Source organism: Rattus rattus, chromosome 17, assembly GCF_011064425.1.
Source record: "Rattus rattus isolate New Zealand chromosome 17, Rrattus_CSIRO_v1, whole genome shotgun sequence".
NCBI lineage: Eukaryota > Metazoa > Chordata > Mammalia > Rodentia > Muridae > Rattus > Rattus rattus.
In genome coordinates this window covers 41,646,955-41,668,726 of record NC_046170.1, presented here as the reverse complement: position 1 = coordinate 41,668,726, position 21,772 = coordinate 41,646,955, and the positions used below count along the sequence as shown (strand labels likewise).

Below are 21,772 nucleotides of genomic sequence, written 5' to 3'. Positions count from 1 at the left end.
GCCTACAAGGACAAGGCCAGGGCTACGAGCCACCCGGACCAGCACTGGAGTCTTTACAAACAGTAGCATAGTTTCCGGATACTGAAGGCTGAAAACTGCACACGTTTTCTTCAAGGCAATTTAGAGAACTTTAATCCCCTCTTCTTGCTTGTCCCAAGACAGTCATGCTTTCCACTGTTTTGCTTCTTTAATATTAGAGTCCACTTTCTACAGATCACTTAAGATCCATCTCTGTCCCAAGAGGTCCAGTGGTCTCTTGCTGGAGAACTGCAATCTGGGCCCACACTCCTTCCTGGTCTTGAAAATCCCCTAGGACCTCCTTGCCATGGGCATCTTTAGCTCATAGCCTCAATTGCGACCATTTATCAAAAATAGCCTTGAGATACAGTGAACACCAAACATTTCAGTCTTCCAGTGACTCATGTAGTCACCTGGTATACCGCACGAACATCAGTTATCCAATCCAGAGCAGATCCAGCACCCCACAGGATACACTACCCCCTGCTGCTGTTCCTCCCCTCAGGTCCTGACGATCTGTTTCTGTGAATCTGTCCATTCATATAGTCTTCCTGTACGCAGTCTTCTCACCCTGCTTCTTTCACTCACTCACGTTTGCAAGTTCATCGTGCCCGAGAGTGGGCCGGGATGCCGATCCTTTGGCAGCCAAGTATCCTCTGTACTGAGAGGCATGCTCTGCCCACTTGTTCACGTGCTGGACTTTCACGCCATCTCCCCTTCAGGCCGTTATGAATGGGCATTGGGTGTGTGTACAGACACAGAGGGTCTTCTTGGGATCACAACTGCAGGGTCGCACGGCACACTGTCAACTAGCTTTCCCAACGTGTTTTCTGAAGACCTGACTGTGCTAGAAGCAGTTACCTTCCAGGGTTCTGACTGTGTATCTGGATGTGGGTCTATGCCATGCTCTTTCTGGAGTGTGCTTTCCTCTCTGGACTTTTTAGCTCTCCTCTCTTGCCTGGGAGCCTGCCCAGGCGTCTTACACAGTCTTGTAACCCAGTGGGACCCTGCCCAGCCAGGTGTCTTACACAGCCTTGTAACCCAGCCCGCATGCCTTTCCCCATTTCCCCTCATGGGGCCACCTCCACCAGTGGCAAGTCTCCTACGAAGATGGCCACAACCATGCCAAATTGTCTATTCCATAGGGCTGCTCTCCTCTGCTCCCTCATTGTGCCCTGGTGAATAACCAGCCCAGGAATTCGGAATGTGGTGGCATGAGGCAGAGGCATGATAATTTGGGACCACAACTTTGAGATCCTCCCAGGAAAATGTCAAGCAGGCACTGTCAGTCAGAAAGGACTTTAGGGGCATTTCGCATGCCACTCATGTGACACTTGAACCTGCTTGCTCTGCAGTCACGCCTTCTCCACAGGGCTCGTTCTCCAGGACCCCTGGGGTTGCAGTTTGTGAGCCTAAGCATTCAGAAGAGAATGGGTTAGAATGGCCTTGCCTTTGAGGGCTCACTGTGATGAAGTGGGAGCCAGTTGCCCCAGGGGCAGCTCATGCTCCTCAGGAGAGACAGCCAAAGCAGGAGCCCTCTGGTAGCATGGACCTGGAGATGAGTATCCGTCCCAGTGCCCATCCTGGGAAATGGCACCCTGGGGAAGTCCTCTCATGGTGCAACAACACTGAGCCTCTGTGGCCATAAATACACTTTATTTCATTAGAAATGCATAATCACACTGGGAGCACTCCCTTTGGAGCACTCCTCTAGCAGCAGGTCCGAAGTGCTCCAGCATCGTCAGCTGGCTCCAACACCTACGTCAGGACCCCAAGGGAGCACACGGCCCAGGCTTCTACTACTCCACAGTTGTGTTTCTGTTCTGGTTTTTGTTTGTTTGTATGTTTGGGGGGGATGGTTGTGTGTGTGTGTTTTTTTTTTTTTCCATTTTCTTTTTTGTTATAAACACCATAGCAAATTAAAAAAGCTGTTTAAACAAAATATCGTAGTTCTTGTTTTTCTGATCGTACTCAACACTCTGCACTATGCCTCTCCTTTGGAGACCAGCAGTGAGACGCAAACCCTGAGGCACCTTCCAGCAGGGGGTGGCCAGGACCTTTCCCTGGGAGGAGGAGCTCTCGGATGCCCAGTAGAACCTGCAGTTGCTTGCTGAAGCAAGAGAGCAGGGCACAGGGCATGTCAGTGAGCAGCTGTGGTGCGGTGCTCCTACAATGCCTGGTCTCACTGGATCTGGATGGCCCCGTGTTCAAGCTGCATTTCAGGCTGCAGAGTGGGTTGCAGTGCCTCAGCTGTCTGCAAGGTGGAGGAGAAAGGAAGACTGTTCTAGTAAAATACAGCAGCACATGTGTGTATCAGCAAGCCACCCGTATGTTACACAGAGCCACAAGCTTCACATACAAGCAGAGAGAGAGTGCCAACCTCAGAAACCTGGGTACCAGGCACCTCTGACCTAATGAGAAACAAGCACACCTCCCATGTGCCCAGGAGAACTTGGGCAACTGGGGCCATACTTCCCAGCCTTACCTCAAGGTGCCCGAAAAACAACTGGAGTTAGATGCACCACGGTTTTAACCTGACACACGTCCCTAGAACCTCAGGGTCACACTGACTTCCTACAGAGACCGCCCCAGGGTTCTAATGGTATCTTTCAGTGAAATACATGAGGAAGACCACGACGTCCCTGCTTCAAGGTTAGAACTTGCAACCTTGGAATGGATAACGGATCTTCCACCTCAGCTATACTGCAGGAGCACAGAGAAGTCACCTGACATTTGGTGCTGTGCCACATGAGGCCAAGGTCGCACAGGGCTGGCACCTGACAACTCTTACTGTACATTGATTTTTAAACACAAACAAAAAAGTTTCCACTCTCCCTGCTGGGGGTGGCATGGCTGAGGCCATATTCAGTTCACTTCTAAACAAACAAACAAACAAAAACAAATAAATAAATAAATAAATAAATAAGGAGAGGGGAGGGAGGAGAGGAGGGGAGGAGGAGGAGGGAGGAGGAGGAGGAGGAGGATGGTCCAGGGAGGAAGGATGGGAGAGGAGGACCCAGGTGAGGATGTGGACCCGGGTTTTCTATGAAGCTCTGTGCTCAGCCAGCCAGGAAAAAGACCCTGAGGCTTTATCAAAAAGTTTGCAACAATAAGATCAAGTGGGCAGCTGCAGGCAGTTGTGTGGCTGAAGGAAGAAGCATCTTGAGGCTTGGTGGGGGTTGTGGCTGAGGCCTGTAGACCTAGACCCAAGTTCCTTCTCTGAGAACCTGGAAGGGGTCATTCCCAGGACTTCAGGGAAGGAATCCCAAAGTGCCTTCCCCTCAGATGTCTGGCCTAGCAGCTCCGTAAGTCCTTCCAATGCCTGTGGCAGGCAGGCCTCAACAGCTCCTGGGAGAAGTAAAATCCTGACCACCCTACGGCCAAAGCCTGGTTCTCGGGTTCAGGGGAGCAGCAACCTCTGTGAGAGCCTGCACTGCGGACTGCACCAGGCTTGGACCACACAGAGGAAGGGGAGCTGCCAGTGCCAGCGAGGTGTGCAGAGGAGGAGGGAGACTTCACATGGTACAGAACCATGTTGAGTCTTCTGCTCCTACCACGGTCACCTGCCCTTGCCGGGCCGAGATCAGAGGAGCCCACACATTCTGACTTCAGGAGTTCAGAGTGAACAGAAGCCCCATGCCTCTGCCAGACCTGTATGCTTCTCGACAAGGGTTCCTAGTTCTAGGAATGCCAGTCACAGTCCAAGTTCAGTATCTACCAGGGAGGCTGGTGGGACTGAGAGGGACAGGACTCACCTGCGTTGCAGCCGTGTGGTCACTCACGGGCGCCAGCTGGACATACTGAACCTGAATGTCACTGCCCTGGAGAGGCGACCCGTCTACTCCTGTAGCTGCAGGGTCTGAAGAGGCCACGGCTATGAGCTGAGCACCCTGCAGTACCTGGGGTTGGGGACAAAGCCAGGTTGGTCAGTGGAGCTTGGGTCAGCAGACCCCTATCCTCTTCTGGTTCAGAAGCAACAAGAGGCCCAGGCCCACAGCATGGATGTGAATGCAATGGAGCCTCAGTGCCCACTGCAGACACACCCACCTGACGGGCTGAGTTTTGACTGTCATGAAATCTGCCACATTCACACTTAGTCTTGCAGAAACACCCTTGTTACACACAGACATTAGTCTTTTAAAGCCCGTGTGGAAACAAATAAGCTAGAACTTGAAGACTGCACAGGCACACTGAAGACAGCGGGAGAGCTTAGCAAACCCCGCACAGAGCCCATGTGGAGCCAATAACTTTAGATAGAGAAACAAAAGGAGAGGGAGGGCTGCAGAGATGGCTCAGTGGGTACTGCTTGTATGCCAGCATGAGGCCTTGCGTTCGGATCTTCGGTGTCCACACACAAATCAGGAGCAGCTGGGTAACCCCAACCAGGAAGACTGCTGGAGGCAGATCACGGCCAGCCTCGCCAAACAGTGAGCTGCAGGTTCAGTGAGAAACCCTCAGGAAAAATAAGGTGAAGAGAGATGAGGACACCATCCAGAAACACGCGCGCACACACACGCGCGCACACATGCACTCGCGCGCACACACGCACACACACACACACGCACACGCGCGCGCACACACACAGACACACGCGAGCACACACACACAAAGAAGAAAAAAGGGAAGAGCTACTGTGGCAGGGACAGTGAGGGGCAAACAGGCTCCAAGGGGAGGGTGTGAGCAGAGACACCAGGGGCAGGTCACTACAGAACAGATCCTTCAGTCCTCTTTGCTGCATCCCTCCATCGTCCTGACCCTGCCTGACAGTGACCCTGCCTCAGAATGGATGTGGAGTAGGAGGAATAAGCTTGGGGTGACTCCAGCTCTGGAAATCCTGCCCACTGATTCACTTCCCACAAACTCCACCTGCTGCTCACACAACTGGGCAGGAGGCTCGAGGCAGGCAATACAGAGCCGCCATCTGCGCACTCACAGGTGCCCTTCAATCAGCCTTGTGTACTGCCCTAGCTGGGAAGGCCAGGGGGCCCAGACGTGCAACCCCAACAGTGGACAGAACCCCAACAGTGGACAGAACTGCTGGGTAGGAAGCACATTTGGCATGGAGAAGACCACGTGAGGTTCCCCACAACCAGAGACAGCAGTACAAACTCACCCAGACAACTTCTAAGAAGAGCTGTACTTGTAAACAGCTAGCTTGACTGTGAGATGACATGTGCCGTTTTAAAGGACACACTGTAAATAAGGACAGTGTCTCTTATGCTAATGAGGGTTTGCCAAACCAAAATAGACCCAGGTTCACAGGCACTGGGAAAATATTTTTAATGACTTTAAAGTCCTTTTTAATATTTTTGAATAACTAAAAAAATGTGAGACAACTATTTGGGGATGTGACTGCCAACTCATGCTGGATTCTAATAAGGAGAACTCCCAGCATTCCTCTGGGAAGCAGTCTATCTACCTCCTTCCTGGGGAGTGCAGTGGCTTCTGGGTCAATCTCACTTCCAGTGTGATTCCCCTCACCTATGGAGGCCTGACAGCCTAGAGACAACAGCAACAATAACAGCCTGTCTCTGCACAACTCTGGCCCTCAAGACACACCTCTCGAGCTGCTTATGGCTGCTCTTCTCTATGTCAACATGTGGGGATAGGAGGAAAGTTTCCTGGGCCTCACAGGAACCACACATTGGTCAGCTACCCCATGGGCCATGGTGATAGGCAGTGGGATGTTCAAAAACAGGGGAGCCGGTCCTCAGCCCTCTCTAGGTGCTCAATCCAGGTTAACTAAAGGAAGAAGGGTGTGCAGACACACATCTGGGAACTGGTTTCCAGGCAAGCTCAGAACTCAACATAAACACTTGCCTGCTGCTTCTATCCCAGATACCTCAGCGCCCCCTATTCCACACCCACTCTGGCACAGCTACTGACAATGCCACTGGCCACTCCCTCCCTCTGCAGAGGAGAGCAGGGCAACAGATGCTGAGTTGCCCACAGCTGGCTGACAATAACGACTCCTTGTTTAGATAGAGCATGGCTCCTTCCAGCAGGAAAAGCCTGAAACAGGGTAAAATGATCCAATCTTATAAGCATCAGTGGCAGAAGCCTCTAGAGTCCTCTTTCACTCACTCTGACTTGTAGGCAAGTTCGTTATTTTTGCTAAGAACTACATTTCTCCAGGCATGGTGCTCTCCCTCATCTGACCAAGCAGTTCAACTTGAAACAAAACGGGGAATTTTGCAGTCAGGAGACGGTAAACTGAGCTCCTGCTTGGGGACAGCCCTTGGTGGCAGACTTGGATGGAGCCCGGCCCTTCCAGACTCTCCACTGTACACGCTGGCCTGGGCCTTTCCTGGGTAGCCAGCGCAGCTTGGGACCTCTCCTCCCCTGCATTGTCACCCAGCAGTCCTCCTGGTCTCCCTACTCAGCAGCTCCTGTGGATCTTAGTGGGTCCCACGGGCTCCCATGCCAGCCCTACAGGCTACCAAAGCCATCTCTAAGGACCAGTGAACACTTCCCTCCAGCACCTGAGTCACAGGAGCTTCCTGGTCTCACTGCCAGAACCTGGGCTCAAGCAGACAGGACAGTATCTATGGCCCACTGGTGCCTGACTGTCTCCCCTGACCTACCCAGGGCCATCCACCAGGGTAACCCAGGTAGAGGCAAAGGGGGGCTCTCCACATGTTCCTTGAACAGCAGAATCAGCAGGCTTCAGAAGGAAGGAAAGGATACAAACACCAGAACTGCTCCAACAGCAGAATGACCCTGTGTCCAAGAGTGAAGGCTCCATGGGGTAAGGGCTCTGAGCTCAACAGATGGGCCTGACTTGATGGCCATTCATCAAGCCATATGTCTTCATATGCCATCAACTGTTACAAGTATGCCTATACATGTCTTCAGACACCTGTGGTCATAGATGTGCACATGCACACATCTGTAAGTAAGGCACATGCCTGTTCACAGACACCTTATCAGCTCTGCTAACCCCTACCATGCACCTCTACTATGATGTCTCTGGCTGGCAAAGCAAGCTCTTAGCCTCAGGCCTCTGTAGGTATCCAGCATTGACAGTGGCAGTTACTGTGGCAGCCTCTGTAAGCCTGGGCTCAGTGTGTGGCACTGTCTAACCTGCGGTAGGCTCTGTAAGTCTCCGCCTGCTGTCCAGAGCTTTGACCTGACCCTGCTTACACGGTCCCTGGAAAACACTGGTCAGGCCACCCACATCTCCCGACAAGAAACCCGACTTACAAACCTGGATCATCTCATTTCCAGCAGGCAGATCAAGTGTGTCTCCTCCCAGAGGCCAAAGCTGGGAGGGGTTAGCCTGGGCCACTGAGTCACCGCTCACAGGAATGGGATTCTGGCACAGGCCCCACGACTGGAAGAGATCAGAACGGGGGCTATAGGCTCGGCAGAGACTTTGTCAAGCCACAGACCCCACCTTGTGGGGAAGAGATAGGAAAAAGGAAAGGTGCTGACACACGGTAGCTGCCTGGTTTGCTATCTCCTGGTAACTCAGAAGCCAGGCCATATTTGGAAACCCCAAGTTAGGAGTCATAACCAGTTCCCCAATCATGTTACATTTTTATAGATTCCTCCATAATGAATTTAAGGTAACTGAAGTTGCTTTTAAGGAGACTTTTGCAATCATAGAACCAGTTTCCCAGGAAGCTCTGCCCCTGTTGACTACAGCAAAGCCACACCTTCCTGCTCAGCACCCCAGCAGTGCTGTCCTGCCAGCATTGCAAATACAACCACTTTCCACATGAACCATAAGGCTGGTTAACCCGACGTGCTGCACTGCAGGAGAACCTGAACTTGCAATACTAAGACAAAGGTATAACATCGATGAGTGGAAGCAAGGTTCTCATCTGGGAAAAGCTTAGGCAGTCACGGCTTTCAAAGACTAGAGCTCCCAGGCTTGGCTCACAAACCTTTGCCCAGTGATGAGGCTGTGTGGCCTGGACCCTGGCTATGGGATCTGACCACATCCATTTCAACTGTAGGGAGGAGCTGGTGAGCTGTCACCTTGGCTGGCTGTTGTAACAAGGAGACGAAGAGGACACCATGTCAGGTGCCATCATCATACTCACTAGGAGGGCACTGGCCAGGAAGTCTGGCCATCCCCAAACTGTCCAATTCTGGCCTCGCTTCTTGGGCCTGTCCCTGTGGGTCTCTGGTTCACACTCAGGAGTTGTCATGCTAGTGACCATTCCTCCTCCAGCTACAGGGGCAGACAAACGCCTGTCCTGTGTGGGCCATTCCTGAATCTGCCTCCAGCATCAGAAGAGAGAAAGTTCTAAGGAGTTTCTCAGGCACATAACAATCAAAACAGGAGTCTCTGGCCAAGCACGATCCCTAATCATCCTAGCATTTGATAGGGAGATGCAGAAGGTCAGGAGTTGAAAGCTAGCTTTGGCTACTTAGGTGAGTTGAAGGCCAGCCTGAGCTCATGAGATAACAAGCTGAGCACGACTTCATAGGACATGCTACTCTCAGGTGAGAGCTGTGACAGTCATGAGGAGGACTGAAGACAGCCTGTCCATCCTGAGAGCTTCTCTGAAGCACTGCAGTCTGAGAGATCAGGCAGGGCAGGGGAGAGGACACCTGCCATCTGTCCACACATCCCACAAACAAGGCTGAGGAGATCCCAGCAACACTGGACCACTTGCTCTGTGACTGACACAGTAGCCATGGAAGCCAGCAGGTATGGATTACAGATGTTACTGGGTGGCCCACTGCACAACCTGAGCCAAGCAGCCGGCCTCCGGCATCTCCTGGCAGTGCATCAGGAGAGCACACAGGTTCAAGTCTGGCCTTGATGTTACATTGGTGATGAGTAAAACCCAAAGGCAGATCCCAGCTGCAGGACAGCGAAGATGAGCTTCGGGTGCCCAGGGTACATTCTTGGGGGATCCCCGCTGCTGCAGGAAGGGGTCTGGCAGATATAAGCCTTCCGCTACAAAGAATGCAGCCATGCAGGCCTCCGTGCCATGGCTCTCAGGGGCAAGTTTCCACTCATCTCCCTCCCCATAACAAACTTCCAATTCCTTCACTCTTCCTGCTCACTTTGCATCTGGAACAGAGCCTGATCTGCAGGTTCTCCAAACAGGCTCTGGAATGTGGACAAGTCTGACTGCAGTGACATGAGAGCTGGCGCCAGGCCAACAGGCAGACCCTTCCTCCCAGGCAGCCAACGCCAGCTAGCCTGTAGCTGACCTCCGGGCCTCCCAAGGGACAGCACAGCACTGACACCACGGACGAGGACAAGGAGCAGGCACTGCTACATCCCCAGCCTCACTGTGGCAGCTCCCGAACATTTCTACAGCAGTGCCAATGACAATTCTTCTCAGACCTAAGAAAGAGGGTGCAGGCAGGAGTTGGAAGCAGCGCACTGAGGGGACCAGGAGTGCTGTGCTTTGGGCATGTGCCATCACTTTCCCTCCATCTGCTGTCAACTCTGAAGCGCTACTTAAAACCCAACTGAGATCACGCAACACTGGTGCTGGCCCTAAACTCAATGCAAGAAGCACCAGGACCTTTCAGCAGTATCTGCCCATGAAACTCCAAGTCCCGCCAAGAGTCTACTGGGGCAAAACCAATAAGAGAAAGGAAGCCCTTGTGCCAGGCGTAGACACGCTTCCCAGAGGAGAGTAGTGTGGTCGGATAGAGGCCTGGACCACAGCTGCAGGGAAGGCCCAAGAAGCCTCAACTTGTTTCTCACTAACTTGATCCATCCCAACAAGGATCTTTCCACAACCCATGCGCTAGCTCAAACAGTAGTTTCTTCCAGACAAAGAGGTGGGTGCTAGAAAGACTGCTCTCCAGTACTACCTCCCCACTGAGCCGCCCTGACAGCAGTACCGCCGCCCTGACAGACAGCAGTACCACCTCACCACTGAGCCGCCCTGACAGACAGCAGTACCACCTCCCCACTGAGCCACCCTGACAGTGACTACTCACAAACTTCATGTGTACACACATTCCTATGGCAACAGTCTAATTTATTGTGCCTTGTTGTCCCTCCCTACACCTGTGTGTTTATGTGTGTATGCATGCATGTATGCATGTGTGTGTGCATGCACACCTGTGTGTACCAGTCAAAGATCAATGTAAATTGCTCTCTATGTTCTATGTTGAGATGATGTCTCTCATTGAATCTGGAAATTGCTAATCTGGCAAGCCTGGCTGGCCAATAAACTCTAAAAATTTCCTATACCCACCTCCTTCAGGCTGGAATTACAGATGTGGGTGGGGACTAGAATATAGGTGCTTGTGTAGCACATTTTACCAAGTGAGCCATCTCCCCAGCTACCAATTCTCTGGGCCTCTGTCCTAGTTAGGGTGATAATTGCTGGAATACAACACCACCACCAAAATAAACCCTTGGGGAAGAAAGGGTTTACTTGGCTTACACTTCTGAATTGTAGTCTACATCAAAGGAAGTCAGGGGCAGGACCTCAATTAGGGCAGGAACCTGGAGGCAGGAGCTGATGCAGAGACCATGGAGAGGTGGCGCTTACTGGCTTACTCAGCCTGCTTTCTTACAGAACCCAGGGCCACCAGCATAGGGGTGGCTCCACCCACAAAGTGCTGGGCCCTCCCCACCAACCATTGATTAAGAAAATGCCCTACAGGCTTGTCTACAGCTAGCTCTTAAGAAGGCTATTCCTCTCTGATGACTCTAGCTGTGTCAAGCTGACATAAAGCTAGCAGAGGAGCCTAGTTCTGTAGGAGAGGTGGACAAGCAGCTGTCCACTGTGGCCTCCCAAGTGTGGGTGCCCTCACTCTTACTCAGCTCCATCATCTGCAAGCCCTCCCAGGGAACTGAACACATGTCCTCGAATTCCATGTGTGTGTGTGTGTGTGTGTGTGTGTGTGTGTGTGTGTGTGTGTGTGTGTGTGTGTGTGAGAGAGAGAGAGATACACTACTATATGCATGTGTTTGCATGGGAAAGGGGTTATGGCACACACACAGAGAGGCCAGAGGGAAACATCAGATAATTCCTCCACTGCTTTTTGGCTCACTCCACTGAGATAGGGCTTCTCACCAGATAGGAGGCTCCACACTTTCCTCCCTGGATCTGCCTGCGCCTGTCTCCAACACTGTGGCTCCTAGCAAACATGGCTGTGTCCAGCATGTACATGGCATTGGGGATTCAGACTCAGGTCCTCGTGACCTTGGGGGTAGAGGAGGTACGCAACTGTTCACAGACACTTCCCTTCTGGGCCATTGTCTAGAGCCCCTGGTTGCAGTGGTTCCTCCCACACCTCATCTCCAGAGCCCTAGGAAGATGTGGTCTTGCACACTGAGCCAGGAGAGGGCCTGGGCTGTGGAACAACGGGTGGTGCAGCAGACCACACGCAGCTGCCTGAGAGAAGCTCCTGAGCTGAAGCCTAGCCATACATTCAATACAGAGTTCTCCATAACAAGAGAGGGGGCTCCAACACAGGTGGGCTTTGCCACTAAACGGGATGGGCAGGGAGGCCTTAAGGTAGAGAGGAAGCCAGACATAGTAGCAATGGTGATGTGGGGTGGGGTTAGGGGTGGTCCTGGTTCTGTGGGTTGGATTGTTCACTCTTCAAGCTTGATGAACCTCCATGTCTTAGTATGACCCCACTTAGAAATAGGGCCCCTACAGGATAAGGATAGTCCTAACCTAAGGACAAATGTCTTTCCAAAGATAGGAACATCTAAACACAGGTATAATTCTAGAAGGCTGTGCAGTGTCCCTGCCTGGTGTCCTCCATGTTGGACTCAACACTCACTTGTGACAGGTTCACTAGAAAAGAGCAGGGAGAGCGATGGCACAGCTGGCCACAGACACAAGTATCCCCGAACCCCAAATAACAACCAGCTAGACTATCCACACTGAGTATCCACACTGACTATCCATACTGAGTATCCACACTGAGTATTCACACTGACTGACTATCCACACTGACTATTCACACTGACTATCCACACTGAGTATTCACACTGACTATCCACACTGAGTATCCACACTGACTATCCACACTGACTATCCACACTATCCACACTGACTATCCATACTGAGTATTCACACTGACTATCCACACTGACTATCCACACTGACTATCCACACTGACTATCCACACTGAGTATCCACACTGAGTATTCACACTGACTATCCACACTGAGTATCCACACTGACTATCCACACTATCCACACTGACTATCCATACTGAGTATCCACACTGACTATCCACACTGACTATCCACACTGAGTATTCACACTATCCACACTGAGTATTCACACTATCCACACTGAGTATCCACACTGAGTATCCACACTGACTATCCATACTGAGTATTCACACTGACTATCCACACTGAGTATTCACACTATCCACACTGAGTATTCACACTATCCACACTGAGTATTCACACTATCCACACTGAGTATCCACACTGAGTATTCACACTGACTATCCGCACTGACTATCCATACTGAGTATCCACACTGAGTACTCACACTGACTATCCATACTGAGTATTCACACTGACTATCCACACTGAGTATTCACACTGAATTTCTTCTCCTTCGGCATTTCTTAGCAAAGAATACACCTTAAAACTAGGACATCTGCCAAGGGCTAGCCTTTCTTGGACAGCATGCTCTCCAACTCTCTGGAGGGGACCTGTTGAGAGCTCAGATTAAGAGCTTCTGAAGCACCCCCAAAGGAGATGAGCAGACCTGCTCCAACTCAGCATGTGGCACTCAAGGACCAAGGCAGCCAATGGCTCTGGGCCTGGCCTTGTGACACCTTCGTGTCCACTGCTCTGCTGCTGCCCTTTCCCCCCAGGGACCCAATGCTATTATTGTTAGGCACATCATCACGACGGCCTACATTTTCAACCTAAAATCAACCCATGGACAACCAGATCTGTTGGTGCAGGCCTATAACCCCAACTACTGAGAAAGCTGGGTCAGGAGGGTCCTAGGCTCAAGGTCTTCCTGGACTGCATCTTAAATCAAGTCCTAGCTAGAGAATAAATTCAGGGCCAGCCTGTAAAGCTCACTGAGACCCTATCCCAAAATGAAAACCACAAAGGAAAGCTGGGCATGGTGGTGCATGCTTTTAATCCTAGCACTTGAGAGACAGAGGCAGGAGGATTTCTATGAGTTTCAGGATTTCTGTGAGTTTCAGGCCAGCCAGAATTACATAGTGAGGCCTTGCCTCAAAAACCCAAACAAACCCAAAAACCAAAAAGGGGCAGTTGTACACCTCAGAGTCTATAACTCAGTGGTGTAGCACTGTCCTAACCAGGGCAAAAGCTTGGTGACCTTAAAAACCAATGTAGAATTCATATATACAGGCAGGCCCTGGCTTGCAGATTCTCAGCTGTAGGGTGGTATGAAGCACACCCACATAATCACTTTGCAGACTATGGGGGAGCGGGGGGAACCACGGTGGTATCAAACAGGCTTTTTCCTTTATTGGCAGGGGGAGATGATCAATGTGTTCCAAGTCAGAGTCAGAGAAGGAGTGCACATGTGGCAGATGTGGTGCACGTGGCAGATGTGACAGCTGTGTAAGGGCGAGGGCATAGGCACTCGGTAGCAGTGCTGATGGTCTGGACTCTCCACAAAGAAAGGCAGAAAAGAAAGGGCTGAACCGGGGTTGGGGATTTAGCTCAGCCCGGTAGAGCACTTGCCTATGGCGCAAGGCCCTGTTTGGTCCTCAGCTCGAAAAAAAAAAAAAAAGAAAAAAAAAAAAAGAAAAGAAAAGAAAGAAAGGGCTGAACCTGTTCCCAGTGCGAGCAGCACTATCACAGTTAACAATATGCAAGTGCATTGGAAGTCCGACAGGAGAGATGGGGAAGCTGGGAGGATGGGGGGGCGGAAGAGGGGGGAGTTGCACCCAGCTTTAATCCCCAAATCATGCAGATTTCTGAGTTTAAGGCTATCCTGGTCTACAGAGGCAAGTTCCAGGACAGAGAAACCCTGTCTAGAAAAACCAAGCAAGCAAATGATAGCATTGGAAAATGATAAAACCAATCAAAGCCTATCCTGTGTTTACACGGTCTGTCCCAGCCTGGGCCGGCTGGAGTCCCTAAAGAGAACGGGATGAGGGACATAGAAGGGAGCTGGGGCAGCAGAGGAACAACCTAGCCTAAGCTAGCTTTGGGGTATTATGACTCCACCTCACCTTACAACTAACAGCCCCTTCAAACTGGCCTGGCTGCAGTGACCAGGCAGGAACAACGAATGTGAGTGAGCACCCCTCAAGGTTGTCGTAAAAACAGTTACAGCAAACTTCCCAGCATGCCATGGGCTGTATCCAGCCACTCACAGGACTCAGACTCTTCTGCCAGAAGCTGTGAGACACAGTACCAAGAAGTCACCAGGGACAAAAACAAGATGCCCAAGTAACATGCAAGCCTAAATAAACCCCTCTCATTGCTCGAAACACTGCCCAGGCCTTTGGCACACTTGGCAGAAGTTGGTCCAATTCCTACAACAAGCCTCTGGAAGCATCCAGCTGCTTCTCAGCCTGTCGGGGCTCCGCTGCTCCAGAGGACAGAGAACCATGGAGATGCTGTCCAAGATCCCTGATGCTTGCTCAGCTAGAGGCAGGCAGCTCAGAGGGGTTTCCCAGGGTCATCTGGAACAAAGCCGCCTGCAATACTCCTGACTCCCTGTGACCAGAGAGAAGCCCTGCTACCAGGTCTACCACACACAGGTTTATATTTATAGAGGTCATTTTTGATTTTTAAATATTATGTGTAAGCCTGTGTATCTGTATGTGGGTATATGCAAATGAATGCAAGTGACCAGAGACCAGAAGCGGGAGTCAGACTGCCTGGTGCCATACTTACAGGCAACTGTAAGCCACCTGATACGGAACCTGGGAACCGAACCCAAGTTCTCTGCCAAGCAACAAGCGCTCTTGGCTACCCAGTCACTCCTCTTGCCCCAGCAATTACCAATGGGTTTCCAATAAAATTCAAGAATAATTTTCTTCTGACTCATCAAAATGAAGGGAACTAGATATTGCTATTGACAGCACAAATATCATGTGTGTGAAAACCTGGACTACCTTAGACTAACAGGCTAAGCTGACAACACAGTCATCTCTCACACTGTGGTTCACTATAGGTGTGTTACGTCATAGCCAGTGTTCAAGAGCTAATGGGGTGACGGGCAGAAAAGTAAACACTACTAAAGCTATAGTGAGGCCCAGGCTGCCTGGGAGAGCTATTCTGACTGCACATGTTTATGAGAGAAAGACCCTGGAGCCATGTGTGAACTCGATCTCCCTGAGTCTGAAGCACATCAGCCCTCTGCAGACAAGCTGCCATCAGCTGCTGCACCAGCTGCCTCGGGCACCAGCCGTCCATGCAACAAACTATAGAGAAGGAGTTTAAGAGGCACAGTGGTTCACATCAAAGCTCAGCTCTGCAGGCAAAGCGACTATCCAAGACCAAGGCCAGTCCCCAGGGGCCTTCTCAAGGTAGCCACTAGTTTACTACTGGCCTCAAAAAGGTCACTGTTTAGCATTTTCAATGCACCCAGAAAACTCCATCCTCCACACTGCAGCCGTCAGACCTACCTATGGCTCTTGGCATTTGCAGACTTCTATTTTCAGAGTCTTCTCTGAACAACTCACACAAACTAAAGACTCCACTGTGCTGACTGTGAGGACTGAAATCCCTTGACCTGACAAGACGTTGGTACTGGATCAACACACTTGTCCCACCCATAGCCCCATTCTGGAGCCCTGCCCTGGCAGATCCCCTTGCATGAAGCCCTAGATTTCCCTGACCCTGCTTTGACTTCCCACCCAAGCTCCACCAAACAATTCCATCAGACCACTCCAAAACGGCCCTAGCCCTGGCCATGCTCACAGCTACGAGACAGGAACAGGGCAGCAGCAGAACCACCTCCACTGGTTCTATGGCTTCACCTGAGAAGATGTCACCAGTTCCAATCAGCTTAAATCATCTGCCGGGTGCCCAGAGCGGACTCTCCAGAGGAACCATCAGAAACAAAGAACAATGCAAGGAACACCTGAGACGCAGGCTCAGCCGCAGTCCTCACTTCCCACAGCTGCTGCTGCAGCCAGTGACTGCATATTAAACCCAACCAACCCTAATGGAAGGTCACCTAAGGGATGTGCACCACAGAAAGACACACTGGCCAGAAGACAACAGCCTATGTATAAGAGCTGCAGTCTGAGGTTGAACTCAAAGCACTCGGCCAGACTCAGAGGAACCCAAGGTCAGTTCTGATGTGGAGCCTACACTAAGGAACCAAGATAAAGCACAGTTTGAGAACCCAGGCAAAGACCCTCTAAGTCGTGTTTTAAAAGATTCTGCTAAAGTTTATATTTCACTATCCAGGGAATCCCCTGCCTCCTCCCTCTACTGACCAGAGATACTGAGTACTGAGTGCTGTATACAGAGCACAGAGATAGAGTACTGTGTACCGAGTACAGAGATACTGAGTGCTGAATACAGAGATACTGAGTGCTGGTCATTGCAGCAAAGGCCTGGAGATCTGGAGTGGGAAAACAACTGGCAAACAGCAGTGACCTCTAGGGCTAGAACAGCCAAGAGCAAGCAGAGCCCCTCTAGAGCTGGTCAGTGCAAACAGAGGAGCAGACGCAGACAGCACACAGCCCACCCATTCCCCCACCACTCACTGAGAGCAGCCACTGAAGCTTCAAATGTTCCCATGCTCCACTGGTCCTGGCTGAGCACGCTTGTTCACAGCTGTCTACACTGGGAGTATTGTGCACCTGTCAGGCCAAGTTCAGACGGCTCTAAGCTCATCAACCCTGAGCTCTAGTGCCCAAGTCCTCCTGTGGCAGGCAGCCTCCCTCTAGGGACACAGCTGTCCCTGTGACCTTGCCGCAGCCTGGATGCAGCAAGCCCCTTCACCTTCCCACACAGATGTCTTCCCAAGCTTTTACAGGGGAGGACAGTGTTGTCAGTCAGTCTTCAGAAAAACAGTCCAGCACTTCCACGAGGATGCTGAAGGCCCGAGACCAGCTCAGCTAAAGAACCCAAGAACATTAGGCACAGGAGTGTTGACAGGGCTGACTGTCCCCAGCACGGACAGGCTTTTTAGCTCCACTGAGGATATCAAGGTAAATGGAGCATGTGTGTCTTTTGCACCATAAATGAAGCCATTCTAAGTCAGGTTACTGAACAGACACGAGAACTGGCCAGATGACAAAATGAAGGCAGACTCTCCACAAGGGGAAAGTCAGGACACCCAGCTAAGGCCCAGCAGAAGCAGCTCCTTCTTGAGCACATACTGCACACTGCCACCTGAAGGCAGACTGCCTCTGGGAGAGAGGGTGACAGCAGTGAGTGCCCTCGGATAGTCAGTCCCAGACACAGTGACACTGGGAAGCAGGGGATAGAAAGAATGTGTGGGGTTCGTATGCAAAAAGAATTAGAGATGGACAAGTTACTTCTCAGTGTGACAAGTGACCAGCATGGCAGCTTCTTGTAGGGAGGCTGCTTCTAACAGAGCTGGCAGCAGTGACAGGTTTCTGAAACAATGGAGATGGGCAGAATCAGAGGTGTCACTACTTGGAAGCTCAGGCCATGGCTCTTTCACAGTCTCACTGTCCCTGACTGGTTTAGCTGCCTGTGGCCATGTCATGAGCTGCCGTGCCTGGGATTACACACTGGGATCTCTGCTCTCAGGTGGCCAGGGCCAAGGAAAAGCCCTACTGTGTTTATCTCCAATTCCAGGTGCAACTCTATTCACAACAGAAACAGTGGGGAACTGAGGTGAGGGAGGGGCTTTATTGTACTCACCCACAGAAAGGTGCAGCCTTCCTAGAGAAAACACCAACATAAACCCAAAGCACATCAACACAGGCAGAGAGAGGAACCAACGGCAAGTCCAGCCAGGCCTCTGCTACGTGTTCCTAACTGCTCGAGCTTGGCAGAAATGACTAGGGTCCTTTTTAGCTCCAACTCTTTCCACAGCAGGAAGCACAAAGAAGACACATGGGTCTTCCTGCACAGAGAGTGCTAGTTTTAGAAAACAAGCAGCAGAGCTTCCTGTGTGGGTGAGCTCTGTGCGTCTCCATAATGAAAGCTACATTATACTAACAGGAGCTTGTTCTGACTACTCAGAACCCAGAACTAAAACCAACTAAAACAAAAACTCCTTAAAGGCCACACAGGGCAAACAAACCCCCTACTGCCAGCACCAGCCCCCCTCCCCGCTCCCCTCTCCCTCACCGTAGCACATCCTCCTGGGGACCATAGCCTGGGGCACTTTACTAAGCACACAGTCCTGCCAGGTATATATGATAGACAGCTGCTCTCCTCAGCTCAGGAGAACAGGAAAATGTTTAACTGTAATAATCAAGACCCAAGCCTACCTTGTCCATCAGATTTTCATGGAACGTTGCAGAAAGTAATAAACTAGGGGGGAGTTTCTTCTCCAGTGCAAAAACTAACGTTAGAGCCCGGGATGTACAAGCGCAGGCAGAGCCCACCTGTCCATACTCCTGGACACCTCAGTTCAGCTCCCTCGTGCAGGAGGCAGCCCCGCCCCCACCCGACAGCAGTGTCTCATGCTGAGGAACACAGATTGTGCGCAGGCCACAGTGCAAAGCAGTGAATGGGGAGGGTGAGCACTTACTTGTCCATCCTGACCCACGTGATGGATCTGCAGATTGCCCTGCACAGAACAAAAAGGAACTTCCTTACACGACCCAGAAATAACCAGGAAACCACTAAGTCTACTAAAATTCAACCCTTTTAGCAATAACACCCACAAAAACAAAACAAGTATCATAAGCTGAACCTCCAGCTCCTCTCAGAGTAAAAGCAAAACCGTTAAATCCAACCCTCAGCCCTGACCAATGAGGATGTCTGTTTTCTTCTTTGTTTTTAAACAACTGTAGACTCACGAGGGCGTGCACAGCAGCACAGTGTGGCCCACAGCAGGGCTGAGTTCCTGAGACGAGAACACTAGCACTCAGAGCACTGCCTGCGTGAGACGTAATAGGCAAGGAGCCAGTCCCACTGCTGGGACGAGAGAATCCTCTGAGTCTGCAGTGTCTCTCCACAGATCTCATTTCACACCGTCGTCAACTATAAAGGACACCAGAAAAGTGTCCCAGTCACCCCACTGCGCCAAGCAGTCTCTCCTAGAGAGCTTCCCAGGCTCTGGGGAATGAATGGCACTGGTTCCACATACTGAGAACAGGACAAGGTCCCTGTGACCCTGACAGGACCTCTGACTCACCTCACTGTCCTGTGTGATCTGCACCTGCTCCCCTTGAGGCACCTGGGCAATATGGAGGTGGCCCTGTGGAATCCGCAGCAAGAGAAGACACCAAGAAGCATCAGAGGAAAACAAACCAAAGGAAACAGCGAGCACCCTCTGCCACCTTCATGCCTGGCTGCTTCCGGCCAAGGAGCGTGTGCACCTCAGAGACTGCTGGAGGGCAAGGAGCTCTGGTTCCCCACGCTGGCCAGCTGGTGAAACGTGTGCACAGTCTGAGCGCAGCCCGTAGCCTCCAGAAGTAATGCTCCTCACATGACGTGGGAACTCTGCGATGTTACTTACCAACTAAGAATGTGCGGGTGAGGGTGGCAGACGGGAGGAGTGAGGTGGGCATCAAGTGGGCAGATGGTAAACTCACGTTTAAACAACTCAGCAAACAACTAAGGAATGTGGCTCCGCAGAGGCCCAGGGCTCTGACTCCTACCAAAATCCAATCTAGGGCAGGAGCGACGACTGAGGTTAAGAGCACTTGTTCTTGTAGAACAAGACCTGAGTTCAATTCCTAGCACCCACGTTGGGCAGCTCACAATACCCCATAGAACTCCAGTTCCAGAGGATCTAAAAGCCCTCTTCTGGCTTCTGTGAACACCTGCATTCACATGCACAAACCCTACACACAACTAAAAATTAAAAAAAAAATTTATTTTTTAAATCCTATCTTGGTCCAAACAGATCTTTGAGCAAACAGCCTATTACAGGTGTTAGGCTGCTTCTGCTTTGCTGTTCACAAAGTGACAAAGTGGTCTAATCCCAGTGCTTCCACAGATGAAAATACCTGCTGGTATCTAGTCAGTTACACAATCACCAAGCCCAAGAGACTCACCACTTACATCACTGTTTCCTTTAAAACGGCCCCACACAGCCCAGGGGACCAGCGCCCCAGGGCTACCTCAGAGCTCCTTGCTCTCCAGCAGTTTCTGAGGTGCACACATCCTGCCTGCCTCTTCCCACTATGCGGTGCCTATAGGAGCCCAGTGCACACTGAAGAACTGCTGCACAGAAGCCAAGGCCTCCCTGGCACCTCCCACGGCTCCCCGACTCCTCCCACAGCCCTGGACACAGGAGTAAGGTACGTACTACTTGCACCTGTCCGTCCTCTCCAATCTGGTGGATCTGGACTTGCTGTGCGTTGGCCAATGCGTAGTGTAGGGCCTGTGGCTGTGACTGCTGTAGCTCACTGGTGGGTGGAGGGGTTCCCATCATGGTCTCTGTGGAACAAAGGAACTAGTGTTAGGATCCTCAGGTCCCACACACAGAGTGAATGACACCTGTCATCTTAGCTCCTTTGTTTCTCCCTGCCTCGGTATCTACACAAGAGGAAAGGTACCCGGCACCCAGATTCAAGTGAGTGCATCTCTGCTCTGCAGAGACGTCTACAGTGAGTCAGGGGAACTGAGACTGTTACAACGTCAGACTGGATGACACTGCTGTAACTAAGTGCTTCTCCTGCAAACACCTAACACTACTGAACTACTGCAGGCTTGAGGTCTGTCCACGGAAATGACCCACAGGGCTACACTAGGACCACCCTGCATTAGATCTGCAATATGTGACATTTCTCCAAGATAAATTTAACTGAAAGATACATCTGCAGCACATTTTATTTCTTATATTTAATCAAAGTAAGGTACATTTGGTTTGATATATGATATATTAATTTTAATACTAACTACAATGATTTCCCCCCCAGTAGTGGAGATTGAGCCTAAGGCCTCCAGCGTGCTACACATGTGTTCTGACACACAGCACACTTCAGCCTCGAACTGTAACGACATCACAAGCAGAGTTTTCGGAAACAAAAAAAATTAGGGCTTGTAATTAAAAAAAAAAGTCAATGTATATTATGCAATTCTGTGGCAGAAGAGTTGTAATAATTGGTCAGAAAACCTGCTGGGCAAACAGTGTGATGCCCTGAGACAGTAGACTACCCTCTTGTATGGAGGAAGAGCTACTAAGGACGTGAAGCCGACTACAAAGAAAAGCTCTGTGTCCTTCTCACTGCAGCAGAGCCTCGGGTGCCTGTGATGACAAGAATTAAACCTGTGGATTCACACACATGCACAGGCAGAAGATGGACTAGCTGGCCCTTCTGCCATTCTAAACTACTGGCCACTGCACAGATGCCACCTCCTGTGTCCTGCACAGTAAGAGCAGAGTGTATGAAAGCTGACACAGAGCAGACAAATGAAAACATCCTTCCCAGGCTACATGCCGACTTCCAGAAGCTTGTACGAAACTTGTGACTCTGTGGTTTGTATCCAAACTGACAGTGACTAATCCGTCATGACATAAACTAGCTCTGCTGGGCACAGTGACACACCTGTACCCCCAGTATTCAAGAGGCTGAGGAGGGTCCCAAGCTGAAGGTCAGCCTCGACTACACTGTGAGACCTGGTCTCAGAAGAATACACAAGGGATGAAGACACAGCTCAGGGGTAGAGTGCTAGCCTGGCACACATAAAGTCACAAGTTCTATCCCCAGCACCGAACAAACCAACCAACCAACACGC

At 51.1% G+C, this 21,772-nt stretch overlaps 1 protein-coding gene across 1 annotated transcript in view; it reads right to left on the bottom strand.

Moving 5' to 3' along the window:
- Positions 1–1,655: 1,655 nt before the first annotated feature.
- The window catches only part of Banp (BTG3 associated nuclear protein), a 72,911-nt gene continuing 52,794 nt past the window's right edge, over positions 1,656–21,772 (bottom strand). Inside the window, exons 9-14 of the mRNA XM_032887433.1 lie at positions 20,340–20,470; positions 19,221–19,283; positions 18,612–18,650; positions 7,226–7,351; positions 3,774–3,917; positions 1,656–2,272 (exon numbers count right to left, since the gene is read on the bottom strand). Coding sequence (XP_032743324.1) covers positions 2,201–2,272; positions 3,774–3,917; positions 7,226–7,351; positions 18,612–18,650; positions 19,221–19,283; positions 20,340–20,470 — 575 coding nt within the window. The 3' untranslated portion in view covers positions 1,656–2,200. The remainder of the gene's footprint in view (positions 2,273–3,773; positions 3,918–7,225; positions 7,352–18,611; positions 18,651–19,220; positions 19,284–20,339; positions 20,471–21,772) is intronic.